The sequence below is a fragment of the Halichondria panicea genome, chromosome 16 (genome assembly GCF_963675165.1).
Source record: "Halichondria panicea chromosome 16, odHalPani1.1, whole genome shotgun sequence".
In the NCBI taxonomy this organism is placed as follows: domain Eukaryota; kingdom Metazoa; phylum Porifera; class Demospongiae; order Suberitida; family Halichondriidae; genus Halichondria; species Halichondria panicea.
In genome coordinates, this window is record NC_087392.1 from 3,842,937 (window position 1) to 3,864,084 (window position 21,148).

General features: G+C 39.5%; 1 protein-coding gene and 1 long non-coding RNA gene across 6 annotated transcripts; both read left to right on the top strand.

The window, feature by feature from the left end:
- Positions 1-46: 46 nt before the first annotated feature.
- Positions 47-16,228, top strand: LOC135349650 (uncharacterized). 5 transcript variants are annotated; one of them, XR_010398961.1, is made up of 12 exons: positions 47-374; positions 669-1,770; positions 1,873-1,926; positions 1,979-2,032; positions 2,102-6,052; positions 6,112-6,187; positions 6,247-11,105; positions 11,930-13,001; positions 13,061-13,142; positions 13,620-13,889; positions 14,009-14,350; positions 14,683-16,228. It is a non-coding gene; the product is annotated as an uncharacterized LOC135349650 (long non-coding RNA). The 5 variants fall into 5 exon arrangements; XR_010398962.1 differs by having other exon boundaries at positions 6,247-9,663; positions 9,735-11,105; positions 13,620-14,350; XR_010398963.1 differs by having other exon boundaries at positions 2,102-2,686; positions 2,799-6,052; positions 13,620-14,350.
- Positions 16,229-19,080: 2,852 nt separating this feature from the next.
- LOC135349645 (N-acetylglucosamine-6-sulfatase-like) lies at positions 19,081-21,025 on the top strand. The gene has a single exon (XM_064548190.1). It carries the CDS (start codon positions 19,170-19,172, stop codon positions 20,880-20,882), a length of 1,713 nt encoding a protein of 570 aa, XP_064404260.1. The 5' UTR covers positions 19,081-19,169; the 3' UTR covers positions 20,883-21,025.
- The last annotated feature ends 123 nt before the right edge of the window (positions 21,026-21,148 follow it).

The following is a 21,148-nucleotide window of genomic DNA, read 5'->3' on the forward strand; positions in this document are numbered from 1 at the left end:
GCTAAAATCACCATTTTTGGCAAGAAGGGCGGTTTCAATTGCTTCAATTGCTTCCGTTTCGTACTAATGAACTAAACCACCCGTTCCAAATGCGTTTTTACGCAATCGTTTAAACGTGCGTTTTGAATAACGGAAAGGGAACTTTTTATTGATGGGTACCAGGGAGAAAGAATTTACTTGGCGCTCAATTACATGTACATACGTGTAAAAATAATATTTTGTACACTGGCATAGTGTACGTGTATATTTAATGTTTGACGTTAATTTTTATTACAGGTTGGTGGAAGAGAACCCTATCCGAAAATTTAATGGCATGCTCGAGTGGAGGGTTACTCCTAGATACAGACTGTTATTTTATGGACATGAGCAACTCAGTGAGTTTTGTTGAATCTGCGGTGACAGCACTAGTATGATGTGCAGCAATATACCGTTATTACTAGGATGTTTTGCGAGCATCAAACTTTGCGAGTGCTGAAGGCCTTGCAAAAATAAGATTGCAAAAACCTATAATTATGTTACTTGCATGACATCATGATCCTTACTAGATCGCAAAATGTCAAATTTTTTGCTCATTTGCAAAGGGTTTTCACCAGCAAAATATCGTAGTAATATGGTAGCTGGGTTTTTTTATGCTGTGTGCATGCTTATGATGTTGGACAATAATGCAGGAGAAGGAAAGGAGACTGACTAACATCAGGGCATTTGCTAGTCATAGTTATGCAAAGGTCCCTTGTGAGAGCAATGAGGAGGATCTTGATCCGCCACCAACCAAGAAAAAAACAGAGGTGAGTGCGTGAGTCCGTTTTGCATGCTTGTTCCCCCCCATAGACAGCCGGCGACGACCCAGAAGCGACAGCCAGCGAGCAGCCAGCGGGCAACGACCCAGAAGTGACAGTCAGTGGACTATACCTGTAAGGCAATGGAACTACATTCAAGCCAAGATGTTGCGTGATATTCTCAAGCACCCTGAAGTTGAGAGATTGTTGCCTCAAATGCAATGAGCTAAATGATCCAACTTTTGCTTCGATTCATATTTCTGAAGTTTTAAACCCATCGTCAGATTATTGGGTCCAACAAACTTCTATGAGGGCATCCAATAGTACAAGTATATCGTGGAATGTGATATAGCTCAAGTAATGTTGTTGGGAAAAAGGTGCGAAGAGTTGAGTATGTTGCAAGTAAAGATGATTAACGTTTTGGCATACTGGAAAAACCGTTTGGAGCAACTCACTACATACTTAGACGACAATCTGTGTATGCGGAAAACCATCAGCAGAGGAGGGTTAACTCTGGATGAATTACAGACGGCTACTACTGAAGTGGAAATGATTGTCAACTCCCGTCCGCTCACCTATATTTCCATGGACAGCATCCAAGAAGCAGTTACTCCCTCTCATCTGATGACTGGTCGGAGACTGATGAGCCTACCCGACGGTCCCTACAACGAAGAGAATTGTACTTGTCGAATGCCTGACCGTAAAGATGTGCCAATGGTAGAATGTTTTGGTTGCAGCTCATGGTTCCATTTTGCTAGTCGATCATGATAAAAACTCTATTTTTTCTGCACAATGGCCTCTTTGAGTGCATTTTTTGCTCACAGCAAAAACCATCCCTCCTTACTGGGATCAAGCTAGGAACATATTTCGACAGGCTATATCGTCTGAAAAAGGCATACACAGAGGTCATGCAAAGAGACTTCAAGAACGATCTTGCAAAAACTTTTATAGAGAAGTTTTTTGATTTTCTAACAGTGGATCATGAGGATTTTGAGTGAGTTCAATTGTTTGCACATTTAATTCATGGTGACTTTTGGGGGTTGTCATATATATTTCAGTTGTAAACACTCTACCACCACTAATAAGAACCATGCAGGACCTCTTCTTCTGCGAGTACGACGAAGAGCCCAGGGGTATGATGGAACTTCATGTAAGTACTGCTTTTTTGGGTGAAATTTGTATACTTTTTTGTTTAATATTAGGGGATCACAGATGGGGCAATAATGAAAAACAACAACCAAGTAATTATTTCCGAGGTAACCTGTTCTTGATCGATTACCTCATGATTTTATGTATACTTCTTAAATGGCAACACTGTTGTGTAGGGGAAGAGTAAAGCAGATACTGAAAACTATGTAAAAGGAGAAGGACAACTAATAGTAGCGATGCAGCTGTCTTGGAGTACAGATGGAGAGAACTCACGAGTTTGGGTTATCAAAGCAGTTGATTTTTTCTTGCACGTACGACGTAACATCAAGGCCCAACTTGCTGATTATCGGATTCTTTTAAGTGCCTCGGACAGAATTCAAAGAATGTCGGTGGTGTATTTGTTGAAAGTGATGATGATGATTTTCAAGCACAAGGTTGAGCAGCTTGTTGATTCCTGGCAGACTACACGAAACTAATAACGGTGATATTGAAGTTATCGAGTACTTTAGAAAGGTTGAAGTGCCTGTCATTCGTCAAAGAATCTAGTGTGGTCCTTCTACTAGTGAGAGCTGTACTCAAGCAGAAGACGTACTCAAGCAGAATATGAACTACAATCGAAGCCTGTATTCATTAGCCGAGTGCGTGAGTTGATTACTATTGATTGGAAAAATACAGCCTCAGGAAAAATATGTAAAACCCATGTACATTTTAAACAAAAATTAATTAAGCAGAAAGACAGTACAAGGCAATCGGAATCACAGGTGAGTGTTTTTTGTTTGCATAGTTCACACATGTCATTAATTCTATTCCAAATAGCAGTATTGTCCTTTGTTTGAGCTAGGATGTCATAATTATGCTGAAATTTTCTCCCAGGACCTATACTCGAGCGCTACTTCTCTAGACAACGCCATCGTGAAGATAGCAATTAAAATCCATGTTCATTCCACCTAGTACGTCCTAGCTGTGTGTTTATGTAAGCGTAAGTATAAAATTTTAGCTATATGTCTGCAAACCAGAGCATAACCCTCAACATGTTACTTGCATAATCTCACAACATCTTGTAATGTTGTAAAGCTTCGATTTCAACTATACCAATAAAATTTGGTAGGTGTTTTAATTTGCATCGCTGGTATAGAGCCGGCAAGGTATCTGGAGCAGTAGATCCCTATCGTAGTGAGCGAAAAGAGTGGAGTGATGACATAGACTTATGGCCCAGTAGAATATGTTACTATAATGTGCACAACGAGTTCTCAATGTGTTCGCAAGTTGGCATACATGGTAAAACCAATCATAGTCTGCATGCTACTGGTGCCACAAGATTGTTCGCTGCAAACATTCATCATTACCAGTCCATATACTTGAGATCAGCTATTGACTTTAAATCACGGAAAAAAGATTGTGCTGCATTGCAAAATCCCCATGGTTGAACATATTCGTAAGGCGGTATTGAACGCAGCCAACCTGCTGCAGTCCTGCTTCGACTGCAGCAGGCCAATAATAATATGTATAAACTATAACAGACGTGACAGCTAGTGTTTGCTCTACCCAACCTCTTTTTTCGTCAATTGCTAAAAAATGAGGGACTTAACTCGTTTTTTGCTGTTGTTTTATAACATCACACTATCCACTGTATCTTTTGATGTGCTGATCGATCGGTCCAAACAGTGCGGAACATCACACTATCCTTTGATATCACTGTATCTTTTGATGTCCTGATCGATCGGTCCCACGTTCTTCTTAAGCTACACTTTTTACTACATGCCATGAATAATCAATGAGTCCAGTGAAAGCATTATGCTATATGATTTGAATGCAGAATGTGTATGTTGTACTTCTCACTTCAAGCAAAAATATTAATAGACCAATGTCGCAAATGCTAAAATTAGAGTTGCTGATATTGCTGAGTCCCAATATTCAGGTTGATTATAATTATGAGTCCTATTCATTGTTGCATGTTTTGAACAAAAATCAACCAAAACAGAAAATTTAACGAGTTGGGTTTCCAAACACTTGCCAATACAAAAATAGTTGGTTTAAAATCTAGTCCAACAAGCTTGGTACTCAGCGCACATATCCAATAAAATTATGTATAATTATACTTGTACACATTGTTACAGGGTAAATACAATCTCTATGAAAAACCATAGGAGAAATTAAATAAAAATGAATTCTAAATAAGTCAAATCAAAAGACAAACTTGCTTCTACTGCATGCTCCTCCATACTTAATAATTATTGTGAAGTTCATTGAGGACAACCAATTGTGTGCTGTTCCAAGATCGGAGGAGATTGTAAAGTCCTCACCATGCAACTATAGGGGTTCAGAATGCGTTGCGAGATATGCTGGGATCAGATACGAAGCTGTTGTGGTTGCCACTGATAAGTTGGTTGGAGACGCAAAAAATTGAGACGCTGTTAAACAAAACAGAATACATTTGGGTTCACTTCCACAACTCATTCCGGCTCCCAGCAACAACAACATCGCCGGTCTACTGGACACAGCATCTGTTAATTCGCCCGATTCCTGATATGTGAAGAAATTGACATTCCTCTGAGATTGGAAAACAATGTCTTTTACATATAATTATATAATGGCTTCAACATCAGACCGTCTCGTGAAATCACAACCAGAAATTCTTTTCCTTTCTTTTTTTATTCTTATGATCACACCTGCCTTTTATTTAAAACAGGAATTTTATTTTATAGAAGGAAATGAATACACTTTTTTATTCCGTATAAATGCTTGTGGGCTGACGTTCGAGTATGCAGCCTGACGAACTCAGTATAATATATACCCATCTCATTCACAGTTTGAATATATTTACAGCATGTTAAATCATTTCATTTCCGATTTGACGTACAGAACTTAGTAAACTTTTGACTGTGTTCAAGGCCCAAAAGCTTGCAGGGATGCTACAATGGGAAGAGAAAGCAAAAGATTTTTCAGTATAGATACTATACATGTATGTTATTCCCAGATTTCCAGCGAAATTAGCAAAAAAGCCAGGTTCACGGGAAAAAAGCTGCAAGTGTAAGAGTAAGCACATTCTTTCGTTAAGGTCCATCTGTTATTTCGTATCAATTTCAATTTCGTTGCTGTAGTTCCTTTTGGTGGATGAGACTCCAATTAACAACTTGATGAGTGGCTCATCAGCTTTCTCTTGGATACACATACTTATTATATAATTTGAGGGTTGTGTCGTCTGTGTGGCTGGTGCGTCTAGCAAACAGAAAGGTCTAATAAAAAGTCTTGTGGAAAATAATAACATTATTATTGTGTTCTCATTAACTTTAGGGAATGTTTTGAAACTGCTGTTATATGTGAAAGTATGTACATTGTACGCGAGAGAGAGAGTTGTAAGAATCGTGGCTATCTTCGAACTAAATCTGTTTCAATAGTTGAGTGGTCACTCCGCCAAGGAAGATTTTTGTTGGTCGTAAATTTGGACTTGAATAGAGCCTTATCTGGTCTATACCTAGGTATTACAGGTATTACATCTTAGATACTCTGAGCCGCTGTCCTCGAGAACAACCGTTCGTAAATACCATGTATTCGATAATTGGTGGTATACTCTATAGCACTGTATTACTAGAACCTTTGCGAATGAGCCAAATCAGCCAGAAAATGTGACCCTTTGCGATTTAACTATTGCGCTCTGCCAAGGATCGTGTGTATTTACTAGTAATAATTTAGGTTTTGCAATTTTATTGTTGCGAATTGATCAACCCCCGCAAAGTCATAATTACGTTGATGTAAAACAGTCTAGCAAAACATTCTAGTAATGCGGTACTTCAAATGGATTTCCAGGAACTTGATATACCGGTCTTTCAACACCAAACAAAAATAGGACAAAAAATATGGCGCTTATTGTGTTAGAACGTACAGCAATAATTGTACATAGAAACTCGATTTCAATCTGCGAAATAATAACTGAAGAATATAAATTCCAGAATTTACTTGGCGCTCAATTAAATTACTTTTTGGACTTGGCGTTTCTATTATGCACCTATCAATGATATGCCCCACAACGTGGTGTAATGTATCATTTGTGTACATAGATTGTCTGTGGACCATCGACGAGCATTATAAATGAGAACTCACCATCCACCCCACCAAATAGTAGTGAGGTATATTTAATAACTCAATTATTATAAGTACTATTTATTATAATATTGTATTTTAATAGGTGACATTGAGTGGTGGACAACGTCAACTAAAAATTAATGTCTCGGAGTGGCTTTCGTTTATATTCCAGTAATGACGTAAGTTTTAATTAACAATGCTTCATTGTTTTACGGCATGATATCTTTTAATTTAATAGGACAAAACGGCATCTACTAATGATTTAAGTGACAGCTACAAGCGTCGGATTGCTATAATATACAAAAAGATGGCCTTAAAAGAATTTGAAAAGAAAGTGAATGAATATGCTATAGAACTGGCCCTGAATGATACCAGTTTACTGAAGAAACAAGGCGATCTGCTGGCTCTAGCGAGACAGAAGGTAGCAGACAGTGGTTATGTATTCAAAAAAGGCACATCACGATTGAAAGCATACAGGGCACCTACTCCAAAAAGACCTAGATACGACAAAATTATGCGAGATGACTGATGAGTCAAGTCTATTGAAGATGAACTTACCGATGTATCCAGAATGATGATATTTAAAGTTTGCCTCAAGCGGAAGCTGCAAAGAATTATAAGCTCTGTGAGCAAGTGACAGAAGAAATAATGAGTCTAAAGTGTAGGAAGCGTGAACTATTAAACGAAAAGCATTTATTTTCACAAAATAAAAAGCGGTGTCTAAAAAGAAAGATAGCAAATTCTTCTTGTGATTTTCACCTATTACCTCTGAGCTAATTGCCACGAGTACAATGGATCGCGTATTAATCCCGTAAATTGCGATGATTCACCACATTCCATTTCTTCTGATTCATCTTTAAACTAGTGATGCCTTCCCGTGGCTCATCCGATGATGCTGTGAGAAGGCATAGTCTTAATTTAGTGTATCAAGAACAGATTAAATGCAATTTATGTAACAAACAGGAACAGGTTGTTTCAAGCAATGTTTATGTGACTCTATTTCGAGGACTCTCGTTAACTGATTATATACAAGCACACACACTTTATTGTTCAAGTACTCATCTCAACCGAGTTTAAAATGCAGTAAAATGCTATATGTTGCTTCAAATGTGCTAAGAGATGGCTCGTTTAAAGCCACACAAGTATACAAATCTGATGTAGCAATCCTACGCTTTTTGCAAATGCCTTTAGTAGCAATACGCATAGGTACTCTTTTGAGTGGACAGCCTAAGTGGTTTATGCTTGAATTTGTAAATGGAGTTGACTATCCAAAGTTGCGAATTCGTACCGCCGAACAATTTCAAAACTGTTTTTTTCCTATATTCATCTCGTAGCTAAAGTCAGACAGTTTAAATGCAGTAAAATGCTATATGTTGCTTCAAATGTGCTAAGAGATGGCTATGTAGTGCTTTCAACCTCGTTTAAAGCCACGCAAGTATACAAATCTGATGTAGCAATCCTACACTTTTTGCAAATGCCTTTAGTATGCAAATGCCTTTAGTAGCAATACGCATAGGTACTCTTTTGAGTGGACAGGCTAAGTGGTTTATGCTCGAATTTGTAAATGGAATTGACTATCCAAAGTTTGCTTTCGAACCGTAAAATCGATCGAATTCGTACCGCCGAACAATTTAAAAACTGTTTTTTCCTATATTCATCTCGTAGCTCATTTTGCTGAAGCTGGTCTATTGTTAGAGTCCGACAGTAAGAAGCCTAATTCCAAAAATTACTAAAACTGGCTGGAACAGACAAAGATAGAGAGCTAATTCGATACTCTGTGTATAAGATGTCTGGATTAGTACCAAGTAGAGCACGCAAAGAGTTTGATTTTGATTGCATTGCAGCAAGGGCTTCTCGTGTAGAAGAATGTATTAAAGAAGCGCAAACTATCCGGGAGTCCATCGACAAGATTGCTATGATCCGTGATAAGGCTCTACTGATTACATTGGGTCTCCAGGACTGTGAACCCTGTCTATCCGATAATGAATCCAGCTGTGATTCCAGTTGTGACTCAGAAGATAGTGAATCAGTTCCAAATGTTGACCCATCCATACACATACCTCCCCCTGAAACTCTTATTGAAATTCTTAATACTGCTCAGTATAATTGGTTCGAATTATACAAAGTTCGAAAATTGTTTGTGGTACTGATTTCAGTGAATTGTATTCGAAATCCTTAGGCTTACAAATGAGCATTCACCGAAGGAACCTGTTAGAAAGATCATTTGCTTCGTATGAAGCTACCCTACCAGACTATTCTCAAATTCGTGATGAAAACGCTCTTAATGGTGCAACAGTGTCTGACTCTGATTGTGATGACTCAGAAGATTATGTCGGTGATACATGTTTGTGCAAGAGGAGACCCTTTACCAGACACTACAAAAGAAAAGGGATCAGAGGGTTGCAACTTATAATGGAAAGGGTTTGTCCATGGAGATTTCTTTTAAATGGGTGTGGTTCTCTTGGTTCATGGTTTAACTGTACAATCGGAAAATGTGAAGAAACATTACGAATAAAAGGAAATTCTCTAGTACAAAAGATACGCAGATTAAAAGCAAAAAAGATAGCAGAGAGGAACTTTTTGAGTCGAAAAAGGAGTAAACGAGTAAATTCTATTTTGAAACGGTTTCCAGATATCGGAAAAGCCGTTGAATCCCTTCGTTGCTGATTCTAACATTGGGGCATGCTCACATTTGACGGAAATTTGAAACTTGATAAAAAGGTAACATATGAGAAAATACGCCAGCACCTACAAGAAAAATACAACCGTCATTTCGCTTCGAGCAAGAGCAAGTACTTGGTCATCGTATATAAACATCGCAACACTGCATGTGATTGTTTTATTGGGTATTACACCACAGGTGAACTTAGGCTGGTCGTACAAATGTCTCATGGAACTGTTAAAGGTACGCTAAATACCTATCTTCAACAGCTTGAGTCTGGAATAATTAAATTGCCTTCGGAGCGCACTCTCACAGATTACACCCACTGGACCACCCCACACTCTAGAGTACAATAAAATCATGAGTTCGTTGAAGAAATTCTGGAGAGCGAGCTGCTCTCTAAACCACACAATGTTTCCCTGTCATGGACGAGATGAAAATCAAGAACGACCTAGTGTTCAACAAACACAGCGGCCAACTAGGTAGTGTGAATGCTGATATCAAGAAGGATGGCAGTGCCAAGACCCTAGCTGACCACGCCTTCGTATTCCTAGCAAGAGCTGTTTTCAAGCCAACCATCGGTGATTCCTGTGGCTCACTACTTCAGTACATCCCTTTCTCATCATTCTATAATACTATATCCATGCAAGTATATATTTTATATCCTGTGCATGTGCATGCATGCATGGGTGTGTGCTACAACGTAATTTGCATCAGCTATAATTATACACATGCAGGCGAAAAAAATCTTTCCCATAGTTTGGGAAGTGATCAAGAGTCTAGAGCTTTATGGCATACTAGTGACCTCCCTAACCAGTGAGGGTGCTAAACCGAACAGGAGGTTTTACCACCTGTGTCAGCCACAAGTAGAAACCTGCCCTAAAAACGTGTCAACCTACAGAGAGGACAAGGATCACTACTTCTTCTCCGATGCCCCTCACTTGCTCAAAACAACAAGGAACTGTTTCAGCAACTCTTTCTCGCATTCAAGAAGTCGGTATTATAATTAATAACTATACATAATTATAATAATATTATATATATCCGTTGCATTGCTTTTCTAGAAAAAGGGACAAGTGATAAGTTGGAAGTCAATTGAGAGCCTGACAAAAACATCCATAATACAACACACTTTTTAGTTGCTAAATGAATTGACATGTACAGCAAACGCAGTTATTATCTCTAGAAAAGGTGGGCATGCATTTAATGAGGTAAGCTGCATGTCGACCTTTAGCCTGGACATGTAATTAAACTTACCTGGTGTCTTTGCTGTGACTTTGGAACAACGTCTGCAGCCAAGCGGGCAGCTCTGTTAGAAGAACAACGCTCAAAGAAACACTTACGACTAAAGAAATACCAAGAGAAAAAAGAAGTTGGAGACTGCAAAAACCAGCCAACCAGCAGCCACACCATTTCGTTCTACCCAATCAAAAAGTCAGCATGTATGTGTATGCTCTTATCACGAGAATGTTTGCCTTCTTCTTGTAGCTTTGAGAGAGCATACATCACTTTTAGTCAAGTTTCAAGATTTCAAGTTACCTGTGATCCTCAGGTAAAGATTGCCTGAGCAGTCAATGTACAGTCCGAAAGATTATATTGACAAATATGCACCAAGCGATGGTGTTGCTACAGTTCGATATCACCAATGAATGGCAAAGTATTGATGGCAAAGTAATGACAGAGTCGAAAACGTTGAAGTCTTGGGGACAGAGGAGGACACCTACGCTGGGCCATTTTTGCTCCACACATAACGTTAAATGCAGACATTATTTTATGAAATCAAAATGCGATAGCAAGAATGTTGTTCTCCAAGTAGAAAATGCAAGTATAGCAAGAGAAAAAGCAAATCATTCACTGTCGCCATTCCTTGCTCAGAAATGGGCTGGTGCATTAGCAGTGCCGAGAACACATCAGACTCATTGCGTACAAACCAGTGGCAGAGACAAACTAATGGTTGCTGATACCTCAGACGCAACGGAGTTTCGCATTGTACGAACGAAGAAAGTTTCAAGAAGAACAAGAATTAGAACAACAAGAATCCGATAAAAATGTCGATGACTCAGAAAATACACTAACTGCTACTGATGACGAAAAAAGTTCTATACGAGAGTTGACGGACGGTCAGACAACAGTGGGTGGTAGTGAAGTACGATGGCATGGATTTCTGGGAGAAATAACAATAGCAAGTACAAGCATTATGATCACTATACTTACACAATAATTATCCAACTGCTTTTTTTGTATTGATAGGTCTTACGATGTCCATATTATCGTACTCTGGGTTTGTTGGCCACTTCCAACCATTGCCACTCCTCATGCATGCATTACATTCACCTCAGACTTACGAAGTTATGTCATCGATTTAAATTGATGACATTTTAGGAGTACGTCCGCCACAAAATCGGTGTATGGTCCGTCACAAGGAAAAGTAGCCGGTAAGAGTATACGCTAGATATATTTTTCTTCTTTTCCAAAATAACGAATACTTGTTTTTATCATAAGCACTTCACAGACTTTGTAAGTGATAAGTGAACAGTTCTAGGTATGTAATTGAATATGAATATACGTCCGTCACAGTACTTAAAATTCACCCACAACCAGCCAAAAAATTAAACAATTTTACGGAGTTGAATTTACTGAGTGATTCTACTGACACCTGTGTTGGTTTATGCTAAGAATGATGGTGTTTCAGTAAAAATAAATCTTTGAATAGTACGTCCGTCACCACAGAATTTCCCATATAGAGACATAGTCTCATGAATCAGCCGCCGTTCCTTTGGAACACCGTCTGAGCACTCTTGTCATCGTTTTATGTGCCAAGGCGGAATTCCGTCTTGACCAATCAGATTGCAGAAGTCCAGTCAGGTGATGAACTTGGAGGCAGCAAAGAACTGAACTTTGCTCAACGCATTTAGACGCATGCGTAATGCATGGTAAACACTTCATACATAGAAGCTGCTGCGAAGCATAAGCAAGCCAAGCAGGGGTCCTTGGGCAAGATTTAGCACCACGAGAGAGATGCCTTCACTTGACGATTTGTACATTTATATTTAGCAAATACGTGTGGGCGTAAGATCACAAATTTAATTACATTCCATTGGTTTTGTGAGCAATCAACATTCCATTTTGAATTGACTCCATGACAAGAGTGCTCAGACGGTGTTCCAAAGGACTGATTCATGGACTCCTATACTGTCAATGTGCAATTGCAGGAAGTCGATAATCTAAAAGATCGGTTTGCGTTTACCATATGCTACAGATCTTTTAGAGACGGTGGGCCACATCCCCAAAGAATTGTCCACAATATGAGATGTTCACCATTGGCACAAGAGTATTTTTGACATAAGGGTGTTCAGCCCCTTCACGCAGAGTCACCAAAATATTTCCCTCTGTCAATGCTATAAGAAGAACGAACAGAAGAGCACACAATCAACGCATCAGAGAAGTAGAGCACGGATCCTTCTCCCCCCTTGTCTTTTCTACACCAGGAGGAATGGGACCAATAGCTAAGTTTGTATACAAGAGAATAGCCTCAATGACAGTGCATAAATATGGCAATAGGTGTGTATACTGAGCTATTCACTGGTGCGCTCAGCAACTATATATGCACCTAAGAGGATCCACGGGCCTTACCACTGAATTGAACCTAAACTTGAAAATATTCATTAATAACCATAAAATATTTTGTTGTCTATACATGCATTTTGTACACGTCTTTTGTTGTTCAACACACACAACAATTAGATTCGCACAAGATGGCCTTGAAGTCCCTAAAAATGCCAGGTCGGTTCAAATGGCTCATTAATTCGCCAAATATTAAAGAGCACCTTCTATACGTTCATCCAAAGAAGACTGTAAAATCTTTTACACAGCTGAAACATTTAGTAGCTGCTCTCAAATAGTAGCCTCAGTGAACTTTGACTCTATCATCGCACACGTGGCAGCACACGCTATCTTGCCTGTTACCATAGATACTGCACTGTACTGCAGCACCTGTCCTAGATCCAAGATCCCAGTCTCATGGCCGAGTGTGTAGAGCAAGAGGTTCCCGAAGTTTTAAGGCATCTTTCAAACTAACAGTGGTTGAATTTTCTGAGAAAAATACTAACAGAGGAGCTGGTATAAAGTTTAGTGTTGATGAAAAGAGAGTACGAGAATGGAAGAAACAGAAAGAACAGCTGCTTTGTACACCAGCTAAGAAGAAAGGCTGGAAGGAGGAGATAGAAAAGTAGCTCTACCAGAGTTAGAAGAGGAATTTGCATCATGGATTGAGAATCTTACTTCTCTAACCAGTATTCGGAGAAAGGCTTTTGAGATGACACACCAAAGAGGTATAAATAGCCTTAACTAACTTACTAATTAATACTTATTAGCTTCCTTCTATCTATAGGTGAGGATAACTTTATGCCAGTAATGGATGGCTACTCAATTTCCTCGCTAGACATCAGTTTTCTCTGAGAAGAAGAACAACAGTGAGCCAACGTCGAGCGTAGGCATGCTGTACATCAGATGTATGCGGAGAGTAACATGACTTCCTGTATCTGTCATGATCAAGCTTGGAATTTGCACACTGACCAATCCAAGTGTGGGTGGTGTGATGTAATCTACTTTCTTGATAGATTATATCACCGCTTGGATTGGTCAGTGTGCAAATTCCAAGCTTGTGACAGATACAGGAAGTCACGTTACTCTCCGCATGCATCTGATGTACAGTATGCCTATGTTCGATACTCTTTTGGAGATATTTGCTTCTAGGTGTATCTAGCTATAGCTTCATGGTCATAATTATATTAGAGTATGTTTTGGCAATGGTATACAGTGTGCTTGTAGTATTGTGATATGGCACAACAGTGTCACTTCACAGGTATTACTTTGAGACAAACTTAGAGCCCTACACCAGATTTAAATATGGTACTGAACATTTATTTTTGTCTTTGCTTATTCTATAGAGTACATATGGCTGAAATACCGTTGAAAAAGAGAGTGTTGAAAAAGAGAGTGTTTTATATCCGTATTAAGAAAGCTGCGACTATGTGAAGTTAACTCAAAAAATTGCCCACCCTCATACAATTTGAAAACCGTAAGCACTAGGTCCACACGGGGCGATTATTATCGAGGAAATACTCTTCTTGGCGCCAAAAGTTCTGATGTGGAAGAAGCAGTGGGAAAAGTGCTACAAGGAATGTCAAATCTACACGCTCTAGGACACATCCATTCTAGTGAGTAATTCGCATGTACTACGTGATTCTGGTGTACGTTTATAGGAGTAAGTGTTAAGACTTGGAGAAAGAAGAAAGGTTTGTTATTCTACCTACTGTGTATTCATGGTACAATGCAGCTCCAGACAAACAAGCTCCTGTCGCTGTCGTTGATCCTGAGAGCCCAGTGAAAAGCAGCAGGAAAAATGTTACAAGCAACGTCAAATCTACGCACTCTAGGACACGTGCTGCATGTGCTGGAGAATGTACGCATATCTCATTTTTGTACATCATTCTGGTGTGCACCAATAGGAGTGAGTTACAGACTGGGAGAAAGAAGACAGGTTTGCATTGCGTACGGGCACCTACTATAATTATATTCATGGTAAAACGCAGCTCCTGACGACCAAGCTCCTGTCGCTGTCGTTGACCCCGAAGAGCCCAGTGAAAAGCAGCATAAAAGGTGCTACAACATATGAAAGGTGCTACATAGCAACGTCAAATCTACGCCCTTTAGTACACGCTGGTAACTCAAATTTCAAAGCACATGAGGTTGTATTCATGCAAGTTATGTACAGATAATTACACCATGTGTGCACACTTTCATGGACTACAGTGGTTGAAAAATAATAGGCTAGTAATCTTTGAAGGCAACAAAAAACACTGCATGTGCATGTTTTCTAACTGTTGCTTTTAGATTCACGACCATTCCCCATAATTAAGGTAAAATCTGTTTACCGCAGTGTGAATTAAGCTCAACGCACGGGGTAAACGTTTTATGAGCATCTTGTTATGTATGTTATTATATCTGTAGGTACACTTACAAGTATCCAATGGAGAATCATTACACTTACAAGTATCCAATGGAGAATCATTGTTTGATGACTCAGAAACAAATTCCTGCTTTGGTAAAGCGTTTTCAAAATATCCTCTGAAAACCAAAGTGAAAATGCTTGTTATTGGTCACAGAGCCAAACAAAATCAAGGATAAACTGTGGCAACTTGAAAGAGCTTATAGGTATTTATACACTCAATGTGACGTAGCTGCCATGATAATGTTTGTGAATGGAGATGAATGTGCATTTCACGAATGTATAGAGGATGTTGTTGCTGATGTCGAGTTTTACATGTAAAACATAAGCTCACGTGGTGTTTTAATTAGTGACCTTTTGACATGCTGCTAACTCACAAGGAATGACTCATCAAGTAAATCTCCTCCCTCTCATGTACCATCTAGAACTGGCAGACATCATGTTCTACATAAACTCTTGTAAAAACACTCTAAGATACAACATTCTGGATTATGTCACACCAACTACAGGTTACACCAGATCCTCGGACAATAATAGACTAAATGACACGTACTCACGTACAAACACTTTTTATTACAATCGTCTCCCAAGATTATGGAATAGCCTGCCAACAATCGACATGAACCTCACAAGCAGCACTATCAAAGCCACATTGAAGAATCTCTTCTTCTTCAGCAATTTCGACTCCGACATTCCTTGCACCTTCCATTTCAAGTGCCCATGCGTAACATTCACATCTAATTGTTTATTATATAATTATGTAACCTGTTTCTACAGGCTTGCCATCAGCATTCCTAGGTCAGTGCTACATACATCATTTATTTTGTCCTGTGCTGAAAAATCATATTGATGATATGGTAAACATCGACCTCTTGATAACGTCAACTCCATTTCATAACATCGATTTTGACACACAAATGGCAAAACATTGACCTTTATGATGCTATTTGTACAGCTAGCAGCAAGCTATTGTAATGATTGTATCTGTTGTTTTGATGTATAATTATATCAACTGTGTTCAAAGTCAATGGTAAGGCAATGAACTTTCAACTTTCAATCACATTTTATTACAGAATCACACATGTTAACAAGAGCATAACTGATACATACAATTTTATCTAGTAGAGTTTTTGACTGATCCTGTAAAGTACTGATCCTGTAAAGTAATGAGAAAGTCAATGGGTTGTGTATCACCGAGAAGAGAACATTTTTTTCTGATATTACCTATTACTCGCTCCACATGAATTCGAACATTAGCTATTTTTCTTGTCTGTTCCACCTCAATACCAGACAATTGGCTTTTACCTCTAGTGAAAGCGGGCATCTTGAGAGTTGAACAGTATGCACCTACTGAGTCACTGATATCAAATCCTCGATCAGCCAAAATCGTGTCTCCAGGTACAAGATAAGTGAGCAGCGAACAGTGCTCAGTGATATACTTGTCACTTGCTCTCCCTCCCCATCCATCTGAAATGTAGCTTACAGTCCCTTGCGGTGTTATTCCAATCAAATATTTCACTGTATTATGATGTTTATATTGCGAATATGTTTGAGCTCAAGCTAATAAATTGGTCGGACGGTCTATAAATACCTCAAAACAGTCAATGATCACCACACAATGTGGGTGATGTTTGCGAAATACCATTGGCATTGTTTTTAGGAGAACATCTCTATATCTGGCCATATGATCAAAGGCTTCAGTTTGATATAAAGTTGACCAACAACAAATTCAAATGTTCGGCAGATAGTAGATTTGAAACAATAGGCAAGGTCTCTCCCACTAACATTCAATCGTAGTCTTATAAGTGTAACTAGTAGCTGTTGAAATGGAGTGGCCTGAAGCAGTCAGTACCCAAACAGATTTCACAATGGAAAATCTAAGCGAGCTTGAAGAGAGAGCAACAATGCCAGCTACACTCACACCTTATACGTTAATAATTTGGAAGCTGATCTGATTGCTTTAAAAACAAACAGTTGTCTGCAACAAGAAAATTAAAACAAGACATCCAATTCTGCTTGCTTAATGAATCGTTTTTCAAGGATAATGATGAAAAGGTATTATTCTACACAGGACTGAGTACATGGGAGATACTTTGTAAACTGTACATTTCAACATAATTTATTGTTCATCATCAACATCTTGTTCATCATCAATCTCGATCTCGTGGCTACTTAGATCTAGTCTTCTTTAGGATTGTCTTTCAATGACCTTCTAGATCCAGATCCATAGTCATGGACTGCTTTCATCGAAGGTGATCCTGACACAAAGTGGTCCTAACAGACTCTTATATTAGGAAACTGATCAGGCTTCCTCTTGATACTTGCAAGCCATTCTCGCTGCCTCTTGCTGCTCAGCTCCAATGATTTGTCTCCTGATGACAATTGGGAGTCGGAAAACTCTCTTGCCTTCGCTTCTACCCGTACGATTTCCACAATTTATTACTACCATAATTATTTACATTGAATTTGCGTGCAAAAATTGCTGGTGGTACCCCAAAATGGCGGCTATCAAAACGTGACGTCAAAACCATACCCAATGCAATGGGTCTATCGTCAACAACACCAGTCTACTTGTAATCCTCTACCGTACCCTTGCGAAAATAAGCATCTTGCCCATCCCCTCTTTTGCTTCAAAGTTCTTGCACGAGGGTATTTTCACTCGATTATAAGCCCACCCAGAATAAAGAGTTGAGCATGCGCAGTAGCTGAATGCCACATGTTAACTACTAATTTTAATGAGTTTTAGGTAGCAGAGTAAGACTACTTTACTCCCTGCTGGACCAAGATCAGACATATAACTTTCTCTGTATGGATCAGTTTGCCCTTGAAGACGTATATGCAGGGAACAAAGTAGTAGTTGAGAAAGGAAGGAAAACACAAAGTCCAAGAAAGTTACCACACAGGCTAATTTTGGAGGTTACCTTGCCTTAGTTTTCTGAAACAAAGTACCTGATAGCTGCTCTGTAGGAGTATGACCTACCATCCTTCGGGAAGTTTCTGCTAACATCTGACATCGACAAGCAACAAATAGAGCCAGAGTCCACTTTTTCATGTTCATTCTCTTGTCATGCTTTAATCACACTCATGCATTAGTATATAACATTGTTATTGTCAATAAAATGTTCATACTATGTATTAAAATGAAAATACAATAAGAATTGTCATAGAGCAAAGTGTAAACCTCGATTTGAGGCCGAATGAAAACTCGCCGTTCGCGATTAAACGCCCAGTCCCCTAATAAGCCTAGACTTCTTGCAGAAGAGGGTAGGCGTATTTTCGCAAGGGTATGGTACTTCTGAGCCACAGCCTTACCTACTGAGAAACCACAGAGCAAGAATTGACATGGTAGCTAGCTAGCTCAATACTGTCAAGCTTTACTACACAAGATTTTATTACGTGCATGTACCAAATTTTGTCAAGATGCATCATATCAATTCAAATTTGTTGAGGAAGTAGATTATAAGAATAGTGCCTGGGGGAAGTAATTATATAATACAATTATTATCTAGGATATGATACAGAGTGAATCAGTAAATAAAACTACTTAACGCCCTGAGGGCTGAGTGCAATATATGCCATGCATCCTTCGTGTCGTTATTGTTTATTTTGGTAAGAAAATGTATAATTATTGTCATGATACCCAACTAGTCGAGCGCCGCCGCCCTCCGTGAAGGAGGACGGGAATCAAGCCTATCTACAGTTTTGTTCTGGCCTGTTACGCAATAGTATCATGAATATCATTCATTCTATGTGGGTGCTAGCTAATAGCGATGAATATCATTTATTAAAGTGGGTGTTGGCCACGCCTCTCAGTCAATCCAACGTGTGCAAAATTCACACATGGTAAAGTTGAGTGGGTGTGATCAATCCACTTGAGATCCTGCAATCTGATTGGAGCTGGTGAATTCCACCAGCAGAACAAAACTGTGGATAGACTTGATTCCCGATCTCCTTCCGGGCGGGCGGCGGCGCCCGACTAATACCCAACCACTCGCAGAGGGTTGGACTCCGCCCAACTAGCTATACAGTACGGTAGACAAAGTCCAAAAAATTTCCAGTCACATTCTAGCATTCTAGATTATCATTATCATTTAATTAAAAGTGAAAGATGGTCAACCTGGCATTAACTTAATCAGTTTATGAACCCCAGATATAATTATAGCTACAATTAATAATGAAAACTTATCTTTTGCAGGATGGAGACACACCAGAACAAGTTCCATTTCCACAGCCATGCATATCGTATGCCAGTAATTCTAGAAAGGAACAATCTACACTTTGTACGTCAGCCTTGAGCATGTGAATTCTGGAAACCACGTGTACATAGATCTAGGATGTATGTCTGGCCATAGATACTATAATTTATAGTATCTATGGCCTGGCTCTGATCGTCACTAAAGATCTGAAATAAAATTTTTCTCTGTGATCCTTACCAAAATAAACAATAACAACCTGTGAGGCCTCATAAGTGCAGAGTTAGCGCTGAGCTATGAGCTGGTTTTTGTTACTCCTTTTGTTGGCGGCTTCAATAGCTGCACATGCCGCGCAGCCAAACATTCTGTTCATACTCACAGATGACCAAGATGTGACTGCTCACTCGCTGGACTATATGAAACAGCTACAGAGTATCCTTAGAGATGGTGGAACTGAATATCTAAACTACTTCGTACCTACCGGGCTGTGTTGCCCTAGCCGCTCCTCACTAATATCGGGTCAGTTCTGCCACAATACTGGCATCTGGGACAATGGCGACCTCAACAACAAGACGCATTTGAGCGGTGGCTTGAAAAAAATTATCGAGACAGGGCTGGAAAAAGTAACCATTTCTACTCAGTTGAAAGAAGCTGGTTACGAGACGTACCTTGTAGGAAAGTATATGAATGGTTATGACGATGGACAAGCAAGCCATGTACCGCCTGGTTGGGATCATTGGTATGGTATGACCGATACTGCATACTATGGAAGTCATTTTTCAGTCAATGGGAAGCTTTTGAAAACTTCAAAGGAAACTTATCAAACAGATTTTATCGGTGAAACAGTGGCAAATTTTCTGCAGGGTCGTAAAGATCGCAAAGATGTAAAGCCTTTCTTCATGTATGTTTCACCATTTGCCCCACATTCCCCTTCTCTACCAGCTAAACGACACGCCTCTTTGTTCTCAAACCTGTCAGCCCCTCGGTACCCTTCCTACAACCCTTTAGACAACATACAGAACCAGAAACCATCATGGATCAAAACTCTGCCCGAGCTAGATCAAACACAACTCAGCTCTATTGATGAGTTTTATCGTAATCGCCTGAGAGCTTTACAGGCTATTGATGAAATGCTACTAAATCTAACCACTCTTCTAGACAAGCAAGGACAGTTGGAAAATACGTTCATCTTTTATATGGGTGACAATGGACAGCATCTTGGCGACTTCAGATTACCTGCTGGAAAGCGCCAAGCTTACGATACTGATGTACGAGTACCATTCTTGGTACGAGGACCAGGCGTTCCAAAAGGAGGTAGAGTGACAGAAATTGTTATGAGTGTGGACTTATTTCCGACTTGGACGGAGCTAGCTAATGGGGAAATACCTAATGATCACGTTGTTGACGGTCAAAGCTTTACATCACTCCTCTCTGGCAAAGTGAGCATGCAACCTGAGATAAACACATTTCGTTCTGTAGCTCTTACTGAGCTTTTTGGGGGGTCGTCAAATATGGGACAACGTTACCACGGAATGCCTGGCTATGAGCGTAACAGGTTTTGGAATAATACGTACCAGTCTGTACGAATCATTAACGGCAGTGACTGGGCTGCGCATGCCAACTGGATGTACACTGAATGGTGCACGGAGGAGAGAGAGTTTTACAATCTCACTGACGATCCTCATGAGATAAACAACCTGGTTAAAAAGATGGATCCCATGCTAATACAAAAACTGTCTACTCTACTAGCTAGCTTGGCCAACTGTACAGGGAGTGCTTGTTGGAAGATTGACTATGGTCGCATTACAGAGCAAGCTAGTCAGACTATAAACTACAGTGGAAAGCTTCACTGCTTTAATCCACCGGATATGCCAGGAGATAGAAGTAATGACGAAGAGTCAGAAACTGACTACTGCTCTGGTATGTATAGATATGGATTTCCATTTGCCGATAGTGACGAAGTGTCAGCTGATATTCTGGAGCAATGGAATGTGTGTGAACGTCTATAGACAAGACTCCTTGAATCTAGCTTTTATGATGATTTAGTTAAGTTTCCAGAAAAGTACTTTATAGTTTTTTTTTTCTATAATTATGTTAGATCAGTACTGTAGTTTTGCATCATACTGATTTATGAATGCATGTGCAAAAAATATGCCTGGGAGTATAATGGTGAAACTCGAGTCTCTCTGTAAGGAACTCTGTTTGTGATATGATGCGCTTTGCACTCGGGAGCGCGAGGCTTGGTGCGTTTCAGGGATACCTAAATCTTCTGTCA